The following is a 9726-nucleotide window of genomic DNA, read 5'->3' on the forward strand; positions in this document are numbered from 1 at the left end:
AAGCAACCAAACAAACATTCATTGGGGAAAAGTGCTTTGCTAACATCAGTTTGCAAGCTAAATAGCTACTTAGCTGCTCAGCTGCAGCATGTTGAACAGCAGTTAAACATACCTGCAAATGTCACTTCAGACTGTTTAGATGCTGGTGTGGTCCTGCTTTGGAGTGACCACAGACAAATGTTCCATTGAAAGTATTTTTATTTATGTAACAAACACCTCATGCTGAATCATCAGCAGCTTTCTGTGAACCTATGACCTAACGTATATTCTATGTGAGGGGAAATACTGTTCCAGTACTGAGAAATTGTTTCTCCTATTATTACAATTCTCTATAATAGAGCTGAGCACTTTCCTTTTCACTTTGTGTGCTGCGTTGTGTCCATGTCTGTGCATGTGTATATATGATGTATATGTGACTCTGTATGAAGGAATGTGCAGCAGATTTCTGGCCATGTAACCCTCCACATGGTATTCTCTGTGTGTGTGTGTGTGTGTAGGTGTTAGTGAAAGCCCTGTGTCCATGGTTTCCTTACACTTCTGTGTGCTCTGTGATGCTTCAGCAGCAATTCAGGCTCAATCTGTTGTGCCGTGTCTCTGCCTGAAAGCACAGATGGGCCTTAGACACAAGTGCCCAGGTCCCAAAGGCCCCGGGAATCTATCAGAGAACTGCAGAAGTAGATTCAATCTTGCGGGACATGTTCTTAACAACCCCTCCATTACCCCTACGCTGCCTGGCAACCATTTGCATGGTGACCCCAGAGAGACAATCCCATTGGCTGAGCACAATGCCAGAACACGAAGAAGGGTTATCCCAAAAGGCCTGTGGGAATGCTGTGCCAGCACAAATGTACATGGGTGTTAGGTGAGTGTGAGGGCACAAAGACAGCGAGGAAAACTTGTCAAGGGGAGAGGGAGGGATGGTGAAAGAGAAAAAAGGATAAAGATGCAGGAAAGCAGGAGAAGGTAAACAGTTTGAAGGTAGCTGGGGTTGTGCTACAGATGTTATAGTATAGATTGGCCGCTATGCATGCATGTGTTCATATGCTGTCCTGTTTATCTCCCCTGCCTCTCTTTAGATTACTAAATCACAGCACGAGGTCCACAAACATGTTTTAAATGAAACTCAAGTGAGGGGATGAGCTTGAATTACCATACATCACCATACTCTTACTGACCCAGGTATTTCTGCTGGTGTTCTATATGGCTCGTATGTATTTGTATGGAAATTCAGCTATGAAGACAAGGAGCGCATGCATAAGCACACATGGAGATAGGAAAACACACATACACACACTCAATTAACCCCCCCAGCGGTGCACGGACCCCCTGCAAAACAAGCTCTCTGTCTGCTCATTATTTACTCAGCTCACATTATCCCTCTACCAATTTCCCTTCAATGAATCCGTCATTCTATTTTAAAATGCAGAAAGCGAAGCAACAGAAACACACACACACACACACACACACACACACACACACACTTTGTAGCTGCACCGAGCCTGACACCCAACTCTTGACTTTGACGAGAAAATGGCGGGCCTTTGAGGAGTGAGTGACTCAGATTGCACTATCCTGTAAAAGCAGTTGTTCTGGTAACCGAGAGATTTATTGAGACCCACATTTTCACACAGGCCTGTGTACACAAACGAATGCGCACTCAGACATGTTTTCACACACGTTCAGCAGACACAGTGCGCTTCGGGTAGAGCAAAAACCAGGACGCCGGAGTAGAATCCTTCCACTGTGTCAAAGCTACTGATGTATAACGGATTCACTCCAAGGACCAGAGTGTATCTGTTCCTCCTCGTGTTCCGTCTGCTCTTCTTGTTCATCTCTGTTGCTGACTGCCCCACTGGAGAGATTTGACAGCGTGAGAGAAAGAGAGGGAGTGAGAGAAAAAGGGACTGGACTGTGCACTAACCATGCTGTACGGAGTCGATGACTAAAGATGCATTTAAGCCAACACTAAGGATATAGAGCCTTATGGGCCTGGACACTTCCTTCATTTCTTTTGCTGAACATAACATAGCAGCACAAAAACCACCCAAATAAATCGAATTCATTATTTTAAACAGAATGACACAAAGCTGTTTAATTGATACAGGATTTACCTGCTCTTCCCCTTGCTGCCTCTCTAACTGATTTTCAAACCAAGGAAGGTGTTACCGTGTAGTCGCCATAAATCATTCATAAGTATCACAGGAGATCAGAGTGAATTCATCACAGGAGATGAGAGTGAATGCTTTAGTAGCACGTGTTTGATTTGATCCATAAGATCTCCACTAAAATATCAAGCATATGAAAGTGCTGTAGCTCAAACAGTGGGATGTGTCAGGATGATACCCAATCATTCCGACATAGGATGTGGTGTAGGCACTGACTAACAGGTGGTTTCTATCTTCTCTTGCTCTTTGCAGAAAGCCCGCTTGGCCAGGATACGAATATCCAAGACAGGAAGCTCCAATGCCTTCCTCCACAGCAAGCGCAACGGCCTGTTCAACGAAGCTCTGGAGTTCACGGTAAGACCAGCCTCTGAACCACACAGACACTACAAAGCTTCACTTGTGTTTCATCCCAGTTTTCCTCGAGATTACCCAACCACGTGTAACACATTTACATTTGTAATCTTATAAAAATTAAAGCCAGAAAGCCTGACCTCTGCATCGCCTTGGAGAAACAGTTCTGAGGATTTCACAGCGGGCAATAACTGAGTCATTGGATGCAGACCTCGCTTGTCTTTCCTTTAATTATCAGTTCTTAGAATGCACCCCACCCCAGCGCATTCCCATCAGAGCAGCTAACTGTGATCTCATTCGATAAGCTGCACTTCTAATGTGAGCATCTCTGAGTCCAGCTGCCCAGCCGAGGAACAGGCTTCAGGCAATGCAGCAGGAAATGTAAACACAACTCAAGGATGTTCCTTGCCTCACCAAAATGTTGCGGTTCACAAGCACTATAGTGGCCTGAGGCTGACAGAGCGCAAAAACAAAAACAAGTCCTTCTTCCTCCCTCTCCCCCTCTTTCTTAATGTGTCTCTATAACTCTCTCTCTCCCTCTCTCTCTCTCGCTCTCTCTCTCTCTCTCTCTTCAGTAGCAATGCTGAGGACTGAACGGCACCAGTGCTTATATTCAAGCTAGAGCTGAATAATGCATTGACTTCATATTGATATTGCCTTAAGAGGCAATATACTGCAGGCAACTGGCTGCAGTGTTGTTTTTATATATGTGATTATGTATGTCGTCTTTTTATATATGGGATTAGGTTTCCATTTATCTTAATTGCAATCAAGGGGTCATGAGTAAAGTTTGCCTGCACAGTATATACTTTTTTTTAAGATTTAAGATAACTCAGTTACAAAGTGTCCAAAGGTTCGTTTGCTGTTTGTTTTATTTATGATGCTTAGACCAATTTATGTTTTGTTTTAGTACTCCATCCCTATGAAGATTTGGTTTTATTTGAGAGATTTAGGTACCTGTAGAGTGCACACTGCTTCATTCGGACTATCATGAACAATTTTATAGTTAGATAAATGATAATGTTGGATTTTGGGACCATCATTATAGAGCAATGCATGTACTTCTTCAGTAGGCTGTTGTTGTAGGATTTTACCACTTTAATAAAGAAACGTAGCATTAACGCAAAAATAAGATGAGTGAATAACAATTACTGTGTTTATCATGAAAACCACAATGAGGGAAGTTTTTCAACTCTTCCATGTTGTGTAGCTATACAGCTCAAAAGTAACTGAGTGCAACATTTTCAGTATTTCTTTTTACTACTTTGCATAGATACAGTCATTTGTTTAACATATTATATGTCCTTTATCATATTAATATTGTCAGTTTGGACTTTAAATTAGCAACAGTTACAGTGTCTGTGCTGTTAGGGACACCCAGACTGGCTGGTTATGTCCAAAGTCAACAGTTAACAGCTCATTTAAAGATGTATGCCTGCTCAATAAAATGTTAATTGTTGTCCAACTTAAGTATAATTCTAAGGCAGCTATTTACTAACAACATGTACAGCACCATGCAGAGCGACACAGTGTGTTTTGTCGCTCACCAGATCAAGCTGTTTCCACTCTCTACAGTATGGTGGCCACCTGGGTGGTGAGCCATAGCCGCCTCCAGACAAACTGCTGATATGGGCTTTCAGTCGCATGTATAGAGACGGACAGAAATAACTCAGCCTAAACACCTGTGTTTTACTGCTGTGTTAGGTACAGATAAGCAGCCTGAACACAGGTGAGTGGTCTTGGCTAGGATAACCGAGTCATCAGTGCAGGAATGTACCCTCTCAGCAAAGAAGCTTCTGCTTACAGCACCAGCCGCCTGCTTAACAAACAGAAAATTGCTACTACAAATCTTCCAAACATGGCATTTTACTTGCCTTTCGGCAGTGCTGTGGAGCATGCAGGATCAGGGCAGTATTTTGTGCCTTTGTTTTTTTAAAAACAGCTCGACTACTGATTCTGCTAGGAAAGACTGATGCAACCCATTGAAAGTCTGTATATGTGAAACATTGCTTTACTTCCGACAAGAACAATGATGGCATTCTGCAATGTACTGAACAGACATCTTCCTGAGCTCAAGCTAAGGCTGTTAAGGCCAATATTTATAACAATAACGCAGAGTAATCTGTGTTTTCTGTGTACTAGCTCTTCCCAAAACCTTACTTCGATGTTAGATGAATAAGGATATTAAACATAATTAAAATGACATCTGTTACACATATTACCTGATAAACAGAGTGTACATAAAGCAAACAGATAACAAAATGTTAAAAGCCTTATGATATTATATTGAGGTTTATGCCTCTGTATATGATGTTCCCTCTGTGCACAGAGCAAGCTCCTCAAGACCTGACAGTCAAATGATTTATTGGACTAATAAAACAACGTGTAAATAAACATACTGTACGTACTGAGAAATGTAAGAAAATGAACAGCTGAATATTTGCAGTCAAATGTTGTTTTTGCTGGTTTCTTTAGTTTCTTATAGGATCCACGAGGCTCCCCAACAGTCCACTTATTCTCTGACTCACCTCACCACTGCCCAGAAATGAGCTTCGTATTCCAAACCACGACAGAACTAGAAATAGCACCCACTTGTTCACACACCGATACACACACAAGTAAACATTGCCACGGCATAAAAAAATAAGGAATATGGAAAACAGGTCATTAACCGAGTTGCCTGTAGCCAGCCTTTGCAATAACAGAGATGGAGTCAAAATGTCACGATGGAAATTTTGATATACACTGTATATCCATTAGGATTGAGTTGAGCTAGAAGTCTCCCTTCCTGCACAGATCAATGCACTGGCTCCACTGCCTCTCAGGGTCAGAATAGCAATGTTCCCTGTGTCTGTTCTCAGTGCTGAACTATGAACACTTGTAAAACTCTACCCGTCTGTTCTCTTTTTGTCTCCTTCTCCAACTGAAGCAACTTCCATACAAGATGAACCTTTCAGATCAGGTACAGAGACAGCTGCTGGCCGCGCACCTCCCACATCTGATTAGTGTCTTCCTAAAAGAAAATGTAGCATTGCACTCATTTTGTGCGTGTTTGTTACAGAGTTCCACTGAGGAGGAGCAGCGGTTAAGCAAGTCTACCTCTCTATTAGAGAGCCAGCACCACCACCTGCTGCACTGTCTGGAGAAAACCACTGTGAGTGCACACACACACACACACTCATATTAAACCATTTTATTATTAATAATACTAATAGTAATAATAATATGTTAATAATATTACTCAAATAATATCTATTAATGATAAATCAAAACAATATTCACAATCTTTGTTTTTTCCAGAATCACACAAAAAAATTAAATTGAAAGTTAAAAATTAAATTGTGTAGATTTAAAAATAGTACTTTAATGTCAGGATAAACCCAAAGTTGTGCAATCACCCATACATTTCTCTCTCAGCTGTGGATCATTAAATGAAAATAACAGCCAGGCTTAATGTGTATAGACCTACAGTATTTGTATGTGCATGGGCAAGTGCAGTCCACTGTTGCGTGATGTCCGGTACACTGCATTTCCCTTATGATACACGCTCGTCTGCCTGTATGTGATACAGACGCACTGTCTGCTTCAGCCTGGCACAACTCAGAACTTGGCAAACAAAGGAATCTAGCATGCGCTGCTGCGCACACCCAAACTCTCATTTCTCACCTATATTTGTGAAAATGGACCACATGAAGGTCAAAGCATTAATGTAAAGTTAAACCCAAAACAGATATTTTTTGGACACTTAAGGGCAGCTGAAACTAGCCTTTAAACACAACACTGGAATATTATTACCTTTGAAGTTGATATGGCAAACAGGATAATATTACATTAAATATTACATCCAGCTGAGGAGCAACATTAATTAATTTGTTGAGTCGTGTTTGTGTCCACCTGGTTTGAATTTAAGTCAAATATTCACTCTCCTTTTAGCTCTGTTTTACTCTCCACCAACTCCTGAGGGAAATATCTGGCTGTTAATCTGCTAAATGCTCCACTATGTTCACCAGCTTGCCGCTAACTTTGTCTGTCTGCTGTTTGGAGCTGGGCAGGTAAGGTGCAGTGGGTTTTAGGAGCAGCTGCGTGCTGTGGCTGAAAACAACGTTGATGAGAGCGGTGGTGGAGTCAACCCAGTAAAGTTGCCAAAACCACAAAATAATGAGCCCAAAGTAGCTATAAAGCTCCTTAGTGCATCAGGTGATAATTCTCTGTGGGTTCATCGCTACAAGTGATCCCTTTCACATACATGTAGTCCTGTGATCCATTGTTAATATAAAAGTATTGATTATAGCTGCTTTAAGGAACTGACTATGGAAAATTGATGTGTGCTAAGTTCCAACACATTAAAAAAAACACCTACACCTACACCTACACCTACATAAAAATAATAGTACACATTCTCAGAGGAGTTATCAACCCAAGCCATGAAGCAGAAAATGACAGGCTGTATCAAGCCATATACAGTACATGGTCATAAATATAAATGTTGTAAATCTCTTTTTCTGACTCGCTCTCTGTCTCCCTCCCTTTGCTGGCCTCGATCTCTTTGTCTTTATAGAACCATGAGTTTGTGGATGAGCAGTATTACCAGCAGAGCTACCTGGAGGCGGGGCTGCAGAATTACCCGTCTCGAAGCCCCTCCCTCTCCAGCCAAGATGGCGTGACAGGCACATGCTGCACCCGCCGAAGCAAGAAGCACCACACCCCTTTACCAAATGCCAGTGCCCCAGCACACATGCAGCCTTTGACACACACGCACACACACCAACAAGGCTTGCAGGAGCTCAGCACCATCCACATCCAACCCCTCAGCACCAGGTGAGCTGAGAAGAAATCCACATTCTGTTACTCTTACACAGCTATAAAAGAGTTTACTTTTCTGGTCTGCTCATTTTCCTTCAACCTGCCTCAAGAAGACATTTTGGAAACTGAATGTGATATTTGGCAAAGCACAAGCACAAATAATAAAAAATTCAGGAGCCAATGAAGAAAATATGGCTATTATCCACTGATCAGCTCTTTCTTCCTTCATCCTCTATAATGACAGCTGACAACGGGGTGCTGATTTACTTTCTGATTGTCCCCACAACATTACCAGATTTGTTCATATACTTTTCATGTCTATAAAATGTCAGAAAATATTGAGAAGTACCTGTTTCCCACGTTAAAATTGCTTGTTTGTCAGTTTAATGTAGTATATGACAAAGAAAGCAGCAAATCTAGAAGCCACAACCAGTGACTGTTGGCATTTGTGCTTGCAAAAACAATTAATCGATTATCAAAATAGTTGTTGATTAATTTTCCGATTGATCGACTAATCAATTAATCAACAAATAATTGCAGCTCTATCGCAAACAACTGCCTACTTACACATTCAAAAGACACAGAGCAAGAGTAGAGTTGCTTTTCTGGCCATCTTACAAATGCAAGTCGAATATTAAGTCAACCTTTTTAGCTCTGGATTGGTCCACCTACACAATTATTACAGGATGTTGAGCTCATCTTTTTTCACCAGTCACAGTTTACTTTGGCTCTCTGTTGTTTCTGAGTTTGTTTGCAAGAAACAACTGACCAGTTTCATTAGCAGCTAAAAGTTGTGTAGAGCAAAGTTGGGTGTTGATTCTCAGTGGGTTTGACACTACAACCAATACTTTCACAATTACACCTTGTTTTTATTTAAAGCTCCATAAAATATGTTGACCCATTCTCACTAATGGTGATTCAAACACATATTTTCCAGGATTGTTTATTCAGTTTAAAAGCAGTAAAAAGGACATTTTTTGGCTTAAGGGCCCCTCCAAAACAATTATACTTTGGGAAACAATAAAAGCAACCTTGACCTTGAACAATAGTTTTCAAAGGAATCATTCGTTTAACATTCACTAATCCTCAACCAGAACTGGACTGAGACATGAACCTGTAACCTTCAGTCACAAGCCCATCCCCGTAAAGGTCTAGGCTAACTTTTAGCAATGTTTCTACATAGACAAACCATCATAAAGCTTAATTTTCTTTCCTCCTTTCCTTCCTATAGTCGTTCCAGTCTGAACATGCGCGTAGACGAGCCAGCATCCCTGAACTGCCAGAGCAGCCAGATCACCACAGCAATCATCAGCATTCCCACACCACCAGTGACGACTCCTGAGGGCGATGCTCATCTGCCCGCAGGCCCCACCCACCAGAACGTTGTGAAGGTGTCCGCACTGTGAAGACTTAAGTGCAGGCGCATCACACGGAAAGACAGATAAAGACTCATCGAGACAGACTGAGGGACAGAGGAGGACTGGGAATAAAGGAGGAGAAGACATTCAGAGTCCTAGTCTGGCCATGGTGGAGCCTGCCCTCTGCTGGTCATGTACTGTGATGACATGGACTCCCTGTACAGACGGAGGATGGCTTTTAGATACAGTGTACTCATGTTAGTGGGTGGCATGCATGTGTGCGCGTATGTGGGTGTGTGGGAGAAAGAGTGGGGAATGTGTTTAGGGAGTCATTTTAGATGAGGAGGCGCGTGAGAGTGCTCCTCCCAAGTGTCAGAGATGAGTTCCCCGAGTAAGTCATGTGTCACTGTGCACAAAGCACCTTTTTATGATTTTTGCTTCAGTTTGACTCTTAGTCTTTTTCTTCTTTTTTTTTAAGCAGGAGATATAAAGGGAAAAGGGAAGAAAACTAAAAAAAATAATACATTATCAAGACTTTGTTTCCACTGATTTAACCCTGCCCTTTTGTTTTTGTGTCATTTTGGTCCACTCACCTGTTGATAGATAAATATGCCACCATTCCTTTTCAGGTCCGATATTATTCCTCTTGAGTGAAAATCTGTTAAAAGATGAAATATGGTAGGTGTGTCTGTGATGGCGTTACCAATGTGTTTCATATTTGTGAATGAGTGTATGTGGATTTTTGCTAGATAGAGGAATTGTGACGTTTTGGATAGGAGGTATGTGCCTGTGTGTGTGTGTGTGTGTGTGTGTGTGTGTGTGTGTGTGTGTGTGTGTGTGTGTGTGTGTGTGAGAGAGTGTGAGAGAGTGTGAGAGAGTGTGTGTTCGTGTCAGTTGATTGAAAACTTGTGTTTCAATTCTTCTGGAGGTCTCTATGGCTCAGTATATGGTATATTCGACTAGCTGCCACTCTGAGGGGTTCATTGTACACATTTCTGTCCGAAATTCTCAGCTACAAGCCTTTTACACAATATGTGCCTGTTTTGCTG

The 9726-nt window shown here is 41.8% G+C and overlaps 1 protein-coding gene across 1 annotated transcript in view; it reads left to right on the forward strand.

Annotated features, from left to right (window-relative positions):
- The window catches only part of LOC139288925 (A-type voltage-gated potassium channel KCND3-like), an 88266-nt gene extending 79541 nt beyond the window's left edge, over window positions 1-8725 (forward strand). The window contains exons 3-6 of the mRNA XM_070910386.1: window positions 2418-2512; window positions 5580-5670; window positions 7075-7334; window positions 8551-8725. Of these exons, the coding sequence (XP_070766487.1) occupies window positions 2418-2512; window positions 5580-5670; window positions 7075-7334; window positions 8551-8725 (621 nt within the window). The remainder of the gene's footprint in view (window positions 1-2417; window positions 2513-5579; window positions 5671-7074; window positions 7335-8550) is intronic.
- Window positions 8726-9726: the final 1001 nt, after the last annotated feature.

The sequence above is a fragment of the Enoplosus armatus genome, chromosome 8 (genome assembly GCF_043641665.1).
Source record: "Enoplosus armatus isolate fEnoArm2 chromosome 8, fEnoArm2.hap1, whole genome shotgun sequence".
Taxonomy (NCBI): Eukaryota; Metazoa; Chordata; class Actinopteri; order Centrarchiformes; family Enoplosidae; genus Enoplosus; species Enoplosus armatus.